This window comes from Uloborus diversus, chromosome 10, assembly GCF_026930045.1.
Source record: "Uloborus diversus isolate 005 chromosome 10, Udiv.v.3.1, whole genome shotgun sequence".
Lineage (NCBI taxonomy): Eukaryota > Metazoa > Arthropoda > Arachnida > Araneae > Uloboridae > Uloborus > Uloborus diversus.
In genome coordinates this window covers 73,601,481-73,618,138 of record NC_072740.1, presented here as the reverse complement: position 1 = coordinate 73,618,138, position 16,658 = coordinate 73,601,481, and the positions used below count along the sequence as shown (strand labels likewise).

The following is a 16,658-nucleotide window of genomic DNA, read 5'->3' as shown; positions in this document are numbered from 1 at the left end:
GCTAAACAGTAAAATTCAATGGTAATGTATTGCTGCTTTCATTTCAAATCGGATGAAACAGTATTTAAAAAAAGAGAAAAAATGATAGTAGATAATATATTAACAAAAAATGGAATAACAATAAACAATATGGAACAATTCCTAGGGAAATGTCGGGAAATGTCAGGAAATGAATGAAAATAAATGCTATGAAAATATCACTAAAAGTGCCATAACAATGGGTTTTATTAATGAAAGGTAGTGTTAGCTCAGTCTATAATGTAAATTTGCATGTTTAGGGTCTGGTGGGGTAAAGTGGTCATAAAATCGTAGGTTCTCAACTTAGGTGGATAGTAAATACAATAAACTCTTTAAATACTTCAACTTTTTTTGTTGTTATTTTACATTGCATATTTAAAGAACACAACATTGAATTTTAGGAAGAAAAATATTGGTTTTAGTAGTTTTACAGTACTTTCTTTTCCCTATGTTTTTATGACCACTTTACCCCATGGGGTGGGGGAAAGTGGTCATAGCATGGGGTAAAGTGGTCATAGTTAGAAATAAATGCAAAACCATCATAAATAACCCTAATACTTGCATATTTCGGTTGTTTTTGTGGTTACAAGTATATTCACGAGTACATGCGTGTATACACGAATATGTACGTGTTGTGTTATACACGAGTAAAAACGTTCCTATATGAGTAGGAACGTTTAGTACACATTCTTATATACAAGAATACACGTGCCTACTCAAGTATATACGTGTATTCGTGTATATAAGAATGTGTATAAGCATGTATACGTAATTACCTACAGGAGTGTATACGTGTCAACATGAGTACATACCTGTCACATGTATATACGTGTCACGTGTATATACGCGTATAAACGAACATTATATGCTCGTATGCACTTGTATCTCGAGAAAATATGTGCATACTTGAGTATGTACGTATATAGTAGATGTATATACACATATATAAGTGTACATACATACATACATATACGGGTATACACGAGTTAATTCGTGGATACATCCAGTGCGTCTTTGGGGGTACGTGTCTACTCACGTATATATAATATGGAAGCACGAGTATATACGCATGAATATGTGTAAACACGATTATATACCTGTATAGACGTATATACGTACATTTACGTTATACACCAGTGCATGTATGTATACACGAGATGTATGTATACACGAGATGTATGTATACATACGCATGTATGTATACATACATGCTCTAGTGTATACACGAGAATATACGCTTATATACTTATTGGCCTACAGAGTGAATCTAAGCTCCTGGGCAAAAATCAAATCGGTGTGAGAATGGAGGATAAGAAGCAAAGAATCATAAGGAAGTTATAATCACTGACGCGCTACATGCACACAAAGCCAGAAACTGATGGATGCAAAACAGGGCACAAATTTGTTGCACAAAGATGATTCTACCTAGAGCAGTTGTTAAAAGTTACGGCCTGTAGTATCTCTAATAAACGCATCGCAACAAAGGTGCAGCGGCTGATGAAAGTTTTTCAAAACTCTCGTTATTGCAACAGAGAGTGATAAGTGAATGCGACGCATGTATTACAGCTGCAGGCCGCAAATTTCATCAAACGCTTTAAAACTTTTCTAAGACCTAAAATGCTGTGTAAAATTGTCTTTGTGTAATAAATTTGTGACCTTTTTTGCATCCATCAGTTTCTGGCTTTGCGTGCATGTAGTGCGTCAGCATTGTGTTTGTGACCATATGTTCCTTATGTGATCCTTGCTTCTTATCCTCCCCTCTAACACCTTTTAATAATTTGCTTAAGAGTTTAAACTCACCCTATATACTTGTATTTCTTATGCTTGTATGTAAGTGTCTACTCGAGTACGTACGCATATATACGTGTCTACCTGAGTATATAAGTGTTCGTATAAACACGAGTATAAGCGAGCATATACGTGTATAGTAGAATGTATAGCTGTATGGATAAAATATACTTGCAGATACCCATCTACGTATTTATTGGTGCATTTATGTCAATACGTCTATGTACGTGCCTACACGAGTATATATGCGTATATATACGTATGTACTCGTATATTTAACCCGTTTCCTGCAAAAACAATACATATTAAGTAAAATTAATATTTAATTTGTATCTGCCATATACTTGAAGATTCAATGACATTAGAAGAACAATATTCGTTAAGCCTAAGATTATGACCACTTTACCCCATCTTAATTAAATAGTTCTAAAAAATTATCTAACATAGATTCAGTTAACTGCTAATGAGTAAGAGTTCTTGAGACATGTAGGAAGCTTCCTGTGCAGTCAATCTGTTCATAATTCTAAACAACAAAATTTCCCAGGGAAGTTAAAAGAGGTGTTTAGATTTTTAAAATTTTCATATTCAAGCAGAATAATTTTTTTTACGAAATAAAATTTTGCCAGTTGTAAAATTTTATATTCAAAATGTAGTTTCCAACTGCCCTACTCGAAAATAAAATTTTCACATTTTTTCGAACGTTTTTTTCCAAGCTATTGCCATTTATTTGACGTATGACCACTTTACCCCATTGACCACTTTCCCCCACCAGACCCTACTGATTAAAATGCATATTAAACATCTAATAATATGTCCAGCAGACAGTGAACCCTCAATTCAGATTTTTAAGAATGATATTTATCAAGCAGGGATCAATTTTAATTTTAAATAACCACTATACGTTATTTCTGTTACGTATGACTATTTTTCGTTCCTTCTTTTGTTTTATAGTAGACGTTTTTCTCAATCGTGTACAGCGAAGAATATTACGTCTACTCAAGCTTCGTTCTAGACGAATAATAGCGATACTAAGGAACTTGGAAAAAAAAACAAAACAAATTATAGGGGAACGGTAAGGTGAGTTTTCTGTACCAAAACATTGTAGAAATTTTTTGAAGATATGTATCCAATAGGCATGATTCCAAATAGCAGTGGAACACATTAACAGAGTTAAGGAGACCCCCAGGTCTGGTCTCACAGGAACCACTGATTACAGGGAAAATCATCGCTTTCGTTTTATATTTGATGCGCATCAGACTGCATCTGCACTAAAAATTCGAACTTCTGATGGAAGCAGTATTACCCAAGGATTTGTAGTAATTTGATAATTTACGGGACATTTACGGACCAAACGCCCTGCAGTTTTTATGACACGAATTCCATATCATTGATAATTGTGACTTCAGTTGTGTAAACCGTAAACTTTTTGGCGAGCCCACTGCAGGTTGCCGTACTTTTTAGTTAGTGGCCATATGACCAGATGATTACCAGAGATAACTTAATGCTGATTGAAAGGATGCTAGCATATCCCTGCGTAAATACTGATACTCTTGGAGCGTCCCAAGCAAAACCCCAAGCAATAATGTAGGACAAACGAGTGATTCAGCCAGTTGTGAAGCCATTCGCAAACATTATTTCAGAATGTATCAAGATAACAATAGATGAAATGCAGGATAAAATATGCTCTGCTAAATGCTGGCATGTTGTCAAGACCAGCGATAATTCAGCAAATCACGAAGGTACATTCTTCTTCTTCGGTGGTGCTACAGCTTGTTGCAGGCTAAGGCCATCTCTTGAAATCTTTCCCACCTAATCCTATTCCGTGCAACCCCATCCAGCCATCTGACCGAGAGTCTCCCTCTTCGGCGTTTTCCTTCAATACATTACTTGATGAAAAATCTAGCATCAGGTGCAACCAGCAGAATGATAATTGCTGGTATAGGTGAAAAAGTGCTGCCAAAGACCTGAACTCCATCCCTGAAAATGATACACAGGGCCAATATCACACTCACATCATATATAAACCTGCTGTGTTAGCATCCGAAATCGTAGTTAATATAGCATTTTAAAAATTGAATTCAATCTTGTAGCGTATACTGTAACCTCGGTCCTTGGACTTGAACCTATGAAAGATTCTACCCTTAGACAAATACTGTACTCAACTTTCACTGCTATTAACGAGTTTCTTCTTAGTATTTGGACTTTTAGTCAGGGGGCTACGGGGAAGAAACTGCATTTTGTGATAAAATTTTGAAACTTGGCATGTTTGTAGACATTGTATATACAAATATTTTAGGAAGGGGAGGCATTCCAAAATCCCCCCAAAGCCCCCGTGGCGGCCATTTTTGGTCCAAAACCAAAAATGGTGATTTTTTCCTAAAAAAATTATTATAATTTTTTAAATTATTGCTTGTATCACTCTATAGACGTTGAGAATATTTTTTACCGTTTAAAGCTCCATTAAACGTCTAATTTCCGTAATAACTTCACGAAAAATGGTTATTTAAAAAAAAATCGATACTTTTAATTTGTAAATTCTCTGACGTGAATTCCGCCCCCCCCCCCTCATTACATAATTACTGGTTTCTAAATTTAATTTGGGTTATATCAAAGTAGGGTTCCAGTTAGCGGAACTCTAATTGCCCGAACTGTCCAATTATCAAGCCATGATGCACCTCGTTTTTTATGATAATCGAAACTATTTCCAAAGGGTAAAGTTTGAATTAAAAATGTCTTCTTATTTCTATCATTACTACTGTTGCTGTTGTTAATTCTCCATTACCCGATTGATTACTAGTAAACTTTTACTCATTTTATGGGGGAAAAAACATACCTAAAGTGTATTATAAAATGTCTCTAACTACTTCTTACAAAAACATTCACATCGATACGACTTATGACAGAGAAGTTTTTATAACTAAAAAATCCGAGAAAAAAAGCACCATCCCAATGTTCAAATTTTGAAGCACCGTATTAGACCTGGGGCTTTTAATGTTAATGTTTATTAGATCACAGCTTTCAACCAACTTTAGTATCTTTTCTGAACCTTTGAAGGAGTTGATTCTGTGTTTTTTCCTCATTTTGTTGCTATACTAAACAATGTACATTTATTTTTTCGTAAGTATGCTCGATGGTTACCAATTTTCATGATAGTTCTTCCTTAACCCACAAACCTTCCAGACGTACACCAAGCCTTCGAAGAAGGAATGTTTGTTGTAAAAAAGACAATAAACGTGTTTTCTGTAATTGGATTGGACCATGCTATTGGACCATGCTTATATGCAAAAGCAAAACAATGCGGTGGTGAAAGGAGACGGGGGTATAATTGGTGTATCACAGATCCAACTGCGTTAAGAAGATGGATGTTGGTTAGTCTTGAAGTTATCGATTTTTTACACAATTTGAAAAAGTTACCTCTGCTCATTTAAAGAAACGCTGTATATACGCAATGAAGAAATGTCAAGTTTCCAAAGCCTGTTTTTTAGAAAGGTCTTGAAGAGTCAGGCCTTGAAGAGCAATAGCTGAACATGGAAATCCATTTTTTGAAACATCGAAAGAATTGTTCTCATCAGAGAGGAATATAGCAGAAGACGAAGAATATGTGGAGCAACTCATGAAGTTTCGACAAGTTGGGACAAAAAGTTACAACAAATTCATAGAGAAAGGAATTGTGACTCAAAATCACTTCATATTCACGTGTTAAAAAAATTTTTTTTAGTCTTTCATTTTTACAGAAAAACCAGTAAGTCTGTTTCATGAAAAGAGTGAAATTCGATGGAGATTCATTTTCAAAGTTTTTCATTATTTGCGATATCGTACATTTAAGCCTGGATGAATTTCTCCTCTATGAAAATCAACCTCACCTTCCATCGACTTCAACAAATGGAGCTCCTTGAACGGGAAATAAAGTCTAGTTATTAACATTCCTGCTCAATGAATTAAGTAATAGTATTCCTACTGATGAAGACTACTCGAGAGAAGACGAAAACGTTTTGAGAAAGGATACTGAAGATGAAAATTATGAATGCTAATTTCAGAATAAGTGCAGAGATACACTGTGATGCTATTGTCTATGATGGTTCTTTCATCATTCACATAAAACGACCTAGGACCGAATTTTTTTTGTTTTAGTATCTGAAACCTATTCAGGATACAAATGCAAGATATATAAGAGGAATAGGAGAGGGATATCATTTTGGAGAAAATGGTTTGCTTCCAGAGAAATGGATCAGTTTCCTCCGGAATGCAGAGAAGAAGATAGAATTGTTTTTCATGATTGCACTGCCTATACCATCTTGATTTGCTCTTAAAGATTCGACGGGGATTTTCATTGAATACGACACCTCTAGCTCCATCAAATCACGAGGAAGCTGATTGTAGGATCTTCGGACATGTTTTGGATGCTGCAGGAAGAGGATACAGAAGCGTAAGAACTGTTGGCGCCCGCTGTCATTTTAGGCATATCATACTTCCATGAGTTGTACAAAAAGGGAAGAAAGAAGATGTGGCTAACATTTGTAGCTAAAAAACACTTTCGACTAGTTCTAGTCCAAGATTTTGCTTACAAATTCGATCAGCAAAAAGCAGTTGCTTAAAGAGGGTTTGACTGATTCTCAGGATGTGACACGACCTCTTTGTTGCAAATCGGGAAAAATTCACGATGTGGAAAAGATGGAAAGACTATCCTGATTAATGCATTTTTATACCTATCCTAACCTCAAAAAAAAAAGTACATCTTATTAAAATTTTCGAATGTCTTATCGAATATTTGCTACTCGTCTTCATGTAACTTCCGTCTGTAAATCAAGCTAGAAAACGTTTTTCCACCAGCAAACAAAGATCAATGATTAACTTATCACCCACAGCTGAATCCCTTTGGCAACTTATTTAATGCTTATCAAGGTAGATATCAATGGGACAGTATGCCTAAAAATTTAGCCTGAACTTAAAATTTATGATTTTGGGGTTTACAGTAATTGATGAGAAGCACGTTCTTGTTTGTTTGAGTTTGCCCGCAATTTCAAGTGCTTAAAGCGAATTTATGTCATGCAAGTGTAAAAGACAACTGCTCTCAAATAACTTGTGGGTGCTTCAAAAATGAACTTATTTGCACATCGATGTGTAAATACAGCAAAGGAAAATGCTATGTATCTGTGTAAATTACTTGTAAATTCAAACGTTTTAAAATTATCTTCTGTATAATCACTGTGCATATCACTTACTCAGATTTGTTGTAGTTTTAGTCGTAGTTTTTGCATTAGTGAGTTATATTTCAATAAATAAAAATTTTATTAATAAAAACAACATTTTTATCTTTATTAACATAGCACTAAACTTCTTATTGCAGTAATTAATAATTTATTCCTCTTACATCGTTTAAAACATAGAACAAACGCTTAAAATCGTCTGAGAAAAGACTTAAAATTTGTTTCAAAGCGCTTAATAATAAATTTTGGTGTTCTATGAACAAAATATCCGTGCCCCCCCCCTTCCTCCGCCCTCATTTCGCTAGTGCAAATATAACTTATAAAACTGCAGAATGGGAGTCAAACTTCCAAAAAAATGCGAAAAAAGTGTTTGAAGTTTTCTTTTTTGTCTTTCCGAAAATGAAAATTTATTTCGTTTTAACTAGGTATTGTATACATCAAGGTATTGTATACATTCTTATGTAACAATTGAAATGTTTGTTTCAAATTTTGAAAAAAATACTAGCTTTGTTTATGATTTTTTATTTCTAGTTTTATTCTTAGTTTTGTAATCAGTTTTTATCGGTAAATTTTAAAACATATGTTTGGATTTTCTAATGTTTCAGATTTCTGGGGCTCGGATTATTGGGTTCTACTATAAATGAATTGATTTTCTTTAACATAGTGCTTTAAAATACATAAAAAAACATTTCTCAAGCAACTCCTCTAGAAATGTTCAAGACTTTAGTTAGTTGAAGTTTTGTTTAAAAAAACCAAAGTTTTTGGAATTATTATGAAAATTAGGAGGTTAAGAGATATTTTGATGGTTTTTTACGCTTTAGTAAGCATAATAGAACTCACAAAAGAAGAAGGAGTGGGTATTTTTCAAAAAATAAAAAATAAAAGTAGTTTTTGGATTTTTGACCAAAAATGGCCCCGCCAGGGGGTTTTGGGGGGGGGGGATTTTGAAATGCCTCTCCTTCTAAAAAGGTTTATAAGGACATTGTCTACATGCATGCTAAGTTTCATGATTTTATCACAAAATGCAGTTTCCGGCTCTATTTTCTACCATAGCCCCTCTACTATTTTGCGTTTCACTCAAAAACTAACCTGTTAGACATCCCAATAAGAGTAACTGTTTCTAAAACCTCTCAGCAACAAATATGGTTTCTATTTCAAACAGAACTGGATCATTTCATCAGGTTATGCTAGAAATGAAAGGCACGGGGTATTTTAAGGGTCAAAAATAATAGCAATGGGTTCAGATCTTCTTAATTTCTTAATTCAGTATGAATAACTACGCCTACTAAAAAGGAAAAAAAAAACTGTTTGCGACGGAATTTTACGTGTAGCGTTTTCAAAATCTTATTCGTGCAAGCAGTAAAGATTCCAAATTTGTAATTGAAATCTTTACTGCATGCAAGAATCAGCGAACCAGTTTTTTCACACAAATTGTAAGAAATTTTCAATTTGTGTGATAAAACTGAGAAATTGCTTGATAAAACTACAAAAAACAGAAATCTTTTTACTAGTGCTTTAAAAAAATAAAACTATTGTAGCATACTTGTATAACAAAAATAATTTCTAGGTAGCAATTGCTTTGTACTTGAGCAACGAATAATTAGATTTTGACTTCAATTTGAAACTGTAGCAGACACTAAAAAGAATTGTAACGAGGTATGCAAATTGACACATTTACTGCAATACAGGAATGAAGCACGTTGTGAGCAGCATTAATTGGAAAGCAGAAATAAGTGAAACAAATAACACCTTCAGTGAATTGCGCTGAAATAATCTAATTTAGTGAAAGGCTAAATTAATGGCTGACCCTTTTGCTATTTGATTATTTCCATGCCTCATCAACACAAATTTCAATAGTTACTCTTGCTAACAGGTTTCATGGAGAAAGTAATTCAATCAGATAAAAGTGAACTTACACTAGTTGGATGGTGTGGTTGTTGATTGTTCATTGTTTGCTGTTGTTTTCGTCTTGGAGTAGCATTGGATTCCACTGAGGGCTCATTAGGTGTCTTATCTTGTCGAGCCTGAAAATAAAAGAAAAAAATGTTGAAAGTAGCTTTTTCAGAAAAGCTCGAGTTTCAAGTTAGAAAATTAGGCATTGTTTTTAGTAGGTGAATTTCATCGTAATTTTTAAAACATAAATATCCTTAAGCACTGCGCATGTTTGGTATTGTAAACATATTTGGAATACGAATTTCAAATCCGCAGTCTATAGGCATTTTAACGTACACCACATATAGGGTGAGTCTAAACTCTTAAGCAAAACATTAAGGGGTGTTAGAGGGTACGATAAGAAACAAGAATAATGCAGGAACATATGGTCGCAAACGCAATGCTGACGCGCTACATGCACACGAAGTAGTCAGTAATTTTTGTATAAAAACGATTTTACACAGCATGTTAGTCTTTAAGAAAGGTTTAGAACAATTGTTAAACGTAAAGCCTGTAGTAGCCCTAACGTGAGTGACAACAATGAAAATTTGTCAAAATGGCTCGTTATAGCGACAGTGAGTGCTTGATCACTGCGATACAAGTATTACAGCTGCAGGCCGCAAATTTCAACAACCGCTTTAATCCTTTCTTAAAAACTAAAATGTTAAATGTGTAAATTCGTTTCTGTACAATACATTTGTGACCTGTTTTGCATCTATCAGCTTCTGGTTTTGTCTGTACGTACCGCGTCTGCATTGTGTTTGATACCATATGTTTCTTATGATTCTTACTTCTGATTCTCTCTTTTAACACCCCTCAAGTTTTGTCCACGAGTTTAGATTCCCCCTGTGTATGTGAGTGGATTAATATATTATCGAATTAGAGCAAGGAGAAACTTATAAGTTTTAAGCAAACAGTTGCTGCGCTAGAATCGTAATGTATCGAAATATAGGATCGTAGAAGTCAATGCAATTTAAATTCAGGAAGCAAAAGGGGTTCTAGCTGTTGCAGAGAGTATGATAAGAAATTTCTGTATCACACTCTTTCTAACCAATTGTTATGAAATTTTGACTTTTAAAAAATTCGCGCCTGCCATTTTTAGCATAGCCAGATGAAGTGCTCCAGTTTTCGTTCATTTTAAAACAGAAACCACAATTGCTGCTGAGAGTTGCGAAATCAGGTCTGCTTATTTTCATACACATGAAATTCAATACTATGACTCACACTAAAAAAAAAGTAAAAATAATAAGCCCTATATTACAAAGTAAAACATAAAACTTGCATATTTCTCATTAAATTAATTTTTTAACTTTTAAAACTTAAAGATGAAAATTCATATTTCCTACTCTGAAATGCAAATAATATATAAATATATAGAAAACGTATTGTAATTAAGTTTCGCAACACATTAATGTCGAGTGCCCGGCATTCGGTTCCTATGAGGTAGTTACATCGTGTTAAGCGTGGAAGTGTAAAACAAGTCCTCTCGAATACACACTATTTCACTTTGCCCTATATTCCCCTACTATTATATCTGTTCAAAACCTTATTCAAATCGCAATAATTCCTTTAAAAATACTGCTGTTGAAAATCTTTTTTTAAATTCACTTATTATTTACTCCTCAGAGTTTCGAAAATTGCGATTTATAGCAAATGACGATGCTTTTACTTGTGAAATGTCAACAGGAGCATGTTACCTTATTCACACATTCATGATGTTAAAGTAGAGAGAAAAAAAAAAAAAAGGAAAAAAATAGCATGTGTAACATCAGTGTACTGACGCAGATAAGGCAAAAAACTACAGAAATAAAATGTCATTTTAACACTCAATAACCAAGCATGTACAAATTTCATGAATAAGAAAACTTAAATAAATGCAGCAGCTAATAGATAAAATAATCAAGCAAAATATAATACAAAAAGAAATTGATTATTTATGATAATTGACATTTTTTATTCATTTATCTCTATATAATAATTTTTTCTTATTTTTAACACGCCACAATAAGGCACTGCATTTCTATTAGTCATTTCATAGGCATTTCATTGCATAACGCATTTTAAAATTAGGGAGATTTTGATTAAACTCGCTATTCATAATGATCAGAAGCGCTTAAATAAACAAATTTGACTTTTAAAAATCTTATTAAAATTCATGAAGCTAGTTTTCAATAAAACAGTGAAAATCTCAAAAAATAATGAGCCAGACTACATTATATTTAAAGGAAAATAAATTTAAATTTTTAAACAGCTCAAAAATAAAACTGTCAAGTGAATAGCAATTCCAGAACATGTGGTCGAGCAATTTTATGTAGTAATTCTCTTCCTTCGGAAAGAAGTGCTTTCTTTAATGCAAAGTTAAGAACTTCCTAAGACTACTTGGCGTTTACTTCACACTGGAGAAAAGAAATATTAAGGAAACAAAAAAGGAGAATTCTGTGAAGAAAATGAAAACGGAAAGTTATTTTAATGTTTTTCGGTTTACTAGAGAATGTGAAGCTGAGGGTTCTGAATTGTGATAAAACTAGAAAAGCGCGGAGAGTTTTGCGGTCTGAATTTTGTAATTAATTGGAACACAAAAGAGCAGAAGATAAATTAAGAAGGTAATATATATATATATATATATATATATATATATATATATATATATATATATATGGATATATTATGGTATTTTCCGAACATTCATCGACGATGCATTAAAACAGCAGAAGGAAGCTAAGATATAAAAATATCATTGTGCTTAAAAGATACAAAAAAAAAAAAAAAAAAAAAATATTAATTTGAATTTTTGGCATCTTGAATTTAAATTATGTTTTTCGCAATCACGAGCGTGTGTATGCGCGTGTGTGTTTGTGTAGGCGCATGTGTGTGGGTGCGTGCGTGTTTAAGTGTATGTATGCATTTGTGTGAGTGAGTGTTGTGTACGCTCGTGTGCGTGTAGGCGTTCGTGTGTGTGTGTGTGTAGGCGTTCGCGTGTGTGTGTATGTAGGCATGTGTGTTTGTGTGCAGGCATGAGTGTGTGTATGTGTGTGTAGGAGTGTGTGAAGTGGTGTGTTTGTATGTGTGTGAGCGTGCGTGTGTGTAGGACATGGACGCCTCCGACCAGGAGAAGCGGATAGATCAGGACCGGGGGACAGCCGCGCCTGGAGGACGGCGGGCGGGGGTGCTGCAGAGGTCCCTGGTGCAAGCTGAAAAAGGAACCGTAACATCAAGGACGGTCAAGTGAGAACAATAAGCAATCGTGATTGCTCAAAAAAAAAAAAAAAATTAAATTGCACAGTTTTCAAAAAATGGCAAAATTATGCTTTTTTTTATCGTCACAAAAGTTGTGTAAATTTGTGTGTAATAACAAAAATTATTTTTCAAACTGACATGCTCCTAACATGTATATAATGTGTATTGTACATAGAATGTTTTGTCCCTTTTAAGATTGCATGTTTTTATTAAACAGTTTTCTAATTTTTTTCAGGTATATTTTGAACGTATTTGTGTCCCTTTTTTAATTTATTTTTATTATTTTAGCTATTGGTAGTGCTTTATTTGAAAACATAAAAACGTTTAACAATATTTCATACTTTATAGCTATTATTATAAATGTAGTGGCTTAGATTCTTTTCGTTTTTGTGTTTATAACTTTTCTCTTCTTTGTCTTTTTAAAACTTTTTCTGCCAAGATTTTGTGACGCATACTCTCGAAATAAAAAAGTAATCAATTAATAATAATAAACTTTTACCAAATAACTAACTATCAACGTTTAAATTTAATGTTAATGTTAAGAAAACCGTTTTATAGTACATCACTTTTATTAAAATTATAATTCCAAGAACTGTTTATGATACAAAGAAAAACTCAACGATTTAAATTGTGAATATAATTATGTATTATGTGTTATAACATAAAAAACGGTTTGATTTGTCAATATATGAAAAAAAATCAATCTTAAACGAAATCTCTGCCTACCATGTTCACCCCAATGATGATTTATTTACCATAATAAAACAGAAAAGTCACGGCTTAGTTAACACTTTATATATCAAGAAATATGTTTTGAATTATTTTACGTTTCACAGTTTAATTTCACTCATTCTCACATATAGTTTAAAATCATGCATACTTACATATATATAACGATTTTTATAATTATCTTAATTAAAAATAAAATATAAATTTATTAAAACTCAACAACTATGATAACAGTGAAATTTCTCCCTCATCCCAATTACTTATAAAATTAATTCGGTCACGGAAAATTCCTTCGAAAATCCTCTGAAATTTGAATCTGAAGCTGTAATGAATTTCAACGAGGAGGTTAGCTTTAATTAACATTTCAGCAACGCCAACGGTCAGATTGTTCTCATTTATTAAACATTATGCCAGGACACATAATCTCATCATTCACTTTCGAACGTACCGGCACTGACTAAATCTTTGCATATGGTTTCAACTCATTGTGCACATATGCCCAGAAAACTCCTCCATATTTACGTTATGTTTCGTCATATATATGAGCATAGACGCATGTGTGAAATCTAACTTTGGTCCCTTGACATTTTTATATTAATGTGAACAACCGACTTTCAATGGCATATTCAGTATAATCAATTCCTTTAGATCTACCAGAGACTGGTATTAAGAACTTTAATATAACCGAACTAAAAGATAAGGAGAATTTTAAAGCATTTCTTTTTCTGTCAATTTTTATCGGTCTTCATGATTTGTTTTTAACAATGATATTATCACTACTTTTTTGACTGCAATTGATAGGAATAATAATAAAGTTCAAAGATATTCTCCCTCTTTTTTAGTTATCGTAAACGCATTTTAAAACTACGAAAATATAAATTTCTTAAGTAAATATTTAAAAACACACAGGACTTTCCTTTTTTGGGAAAATATAGTGACATAAAATTTCCCGGAAGGTATGTAGAAATATACACACGTGCAATTTAACTATTATACTGACGTACAGAGCATATTTAAACAACTAGTTAAGAAACATTTGTGCCTGAAGTTGCATTGTAACCCGGAGTGTCAAAGCGCTAGCGGACAGAATAAAGCTAAATGAATATTCTAACAAAACCTTATTTCCGACTTTTAAAGAAATGGGTGGAGAAGAAATGGAGAGTTAAGATAAATTAAATTATTAAAAATAAAAAAAATGAAAATATTTTGAAAATAGAGCTACATTGAGAGAAAAAAAGACTTTTTATCATTGTACAAATATTGAAAGTGTATTTTTTATTCTTTTTTTTCAGAATTTTTTTCCTTAAATAAACAAATGAAAAAATTAGTAAACGAATATGAAAAGAAGTAATTAAAATACTGATGAGAAAATGAATGAGTGAATGAAAGCGGAATTCAATTCATGAAGGAATGCGTAAATGATCTGATCATTGTATAATTACGTAATTGATTTCATAAATTAAGGATTAAATAAATGCAAAAAAAAAATCACTTTTCCATATATGTAATTGAAAAATTGTACTACGCACGTTGAAGCAAAACATGTCAAATTTTAAATAAATGAATATTGTACAGAGCGTCAGCAGTAATCCAGTAATCTAGTAATATTTGAACCGTTAAACACAAGAACTTTGTCATTGTACAATTACAAAAATTGTTTTGATGCACCACAAACTATTTGAATAAGAGCATCACATTTTGTAAATGATTTTTATCATTATATACTCTGATCATCATAGGTAACTATTTTCTGACAGGTATTAACAATTTACGAAAACTGGTTAAACATGCTTAAAATATTACCAAATAGGGGGTTTGTCAAACTGAGCTAAATATCTTATCATTTCACTTCCCCTCACACTTCGCTAAGGCAAGTGAGTCAAACTTGATCAGAGATCCTAAGGTAGACCACATCCAAAAAGTAGAATTAATTTTATTTCTTTTTTATCACAAAACATTGAAACTGCATCGTAAAACATGTATCTGCAATGCACATGGCTGAATTTAAGGAAATAACCTAAGTCGATCGCCATTGTTTGCGGGGATTTCCCTTTTGAGGAGAAATAGTTCTAATTTCGACGAAATAATATATTTCAATTTGCATATGTTTAAGTTCTTAAAACTTTGAACCAAACTTTTTTGGAAACATTATTTCTTTTACTTTTATCATATTCACTTTAATTCACTCTTAATTTTAATAAATTTTACAGATTTTTAATTTTACGTCATGCAAAAGGTAATGATAAGCTTGTTCATTAGTGGTCGCCTTAGAATAAAATTATGTAAACTAATTCAGTAAGATAATTTTCGGTGGTCCACTATTTTACATTTTTTTTAACACTACCCAATGTTCTGCGCTTAATAAAAAAATCTAGAACAAGTGAAGCCATAACAGCGTTATACCGATAAAAATCTTTATTGGTTTTTATTTCTCACTCGTAATTTCGTTGCAATTAAAATTTTTCTTTTAATTCAAAATTTTATTACTCTTTTAAAGTAAAATCCGTTGGCAGACTTTTTTTTATTAACATATGACTTCAACACATAGGCCACCTTTGGAACACTATGCTTCAAAGGTGGTCCACAAGCTACAATTTTAAAATTGCAATATAAAAATATTTGAGTTTTTTACATTATAGTTAAAACCGCACTTGATAAGTGTAAAGTTCAACAAAAAAGTCAGCCAAATACGCTTAACTGGAAAATTACGAAACATCGACAAAGCTTAACTCTTTGGGTAACTTACCTCATCTAAAGTTCTAAAAATTTAAAATGTACTTAAAGTTAAAATCTTGCCACTAACTAATTCGATTTTCTTCGGTCCATCCATGAAAGTATAATCATTTGCAATGCATGCAGTGTGCGATTCTACCGGCTCTTAAATTCTTTTATGTACTTTTTAAGAAAACCATGTACAACAATAACAAGCGTAAAAGTCTTGTACCATACACCCACTACTAATTTTATAAAGCATCATTAGCAGGATGTTTTATTGTTTTATTGTCAACAGTGAGTTACAGCCCTGATATAGCTTTTTACACTCCCCCCCCCTCATGCAGTACGTTTTCTCTTTTTTTCAAATAGCCTTTGGTACCCTTCATCAAACCAAGCTAGAATTGCAGGTGAGGTGTCAAGGGCTAAATGAAGCTTAAAAATGATAAAATGAATGTGCGTTAACGTTATTTTTAGTTTAATAAATATGATTATAATTACTTCCGATGAAGATTCTACTGGTAAATTTTGAACAGGATTTCTCGATTTGAAGCGAATTGACACATTTGTCGATAGCCGCAGAAATGGAAAAAAGTTAGATTTTATTCAAATATTTAAAAATATTTTATTGAGTTCTATACAAAGTACTCTTTTTTATATCTCAAGTATATGCAGTGTAAACGTGTTTTTGTGATAGTTAAGAGTCTCCAGAATAAGGAAAATGTAATAAAAAAATAAAATAAATAAATAAAAACTGACCGACAATTTCTTAAACATATTTGAGAAAAAGCTTCCAAATTAGCAAAAAGAAAAAAAATCATATAACCTAAAATACACTTAAATTATTCCAATTAATCATCTTATGCTCTTTTCCACAGTTTTAATAAAAAACGACTTTATGTTCAGAACCCCAAACAGCCTCGCACTTACCAATTGCAATCTTTTTAAATCTTTAAGTCTGTATGTTGTGTGTTCATACATGTGTTTTCTTCTGATTGCACATTGAAACTGCATCATGAGGTGTGAAAAATTCTA

The 16,658-nt window shown here is 32.5% G+C and overlaps 1 protein-coding gene across 1 annotated transcript in view; it reads right to left on the bottom strand.

The window, feature by feature from the left end:
* Positions 1–8,905: 8,905 nt before the first annotated feature.
* Positions 8,906–16,658, bottom strand: part of LOC129231049 (TBC1 domain family member 2A-like) — a 105,815-nt gene continuing 98,062 nt past the window's right edge. Inside the window, exon 4 of the mRNA XM_054865297.1 lies at positions 8,906–9,037. Within this exon, the coding sequence (XP_054721272.1) occupies positions 8,906–9,037 (132 nt within the window). The remainder of the gene's footprint in view (positions 9,038–16,658) is intronic.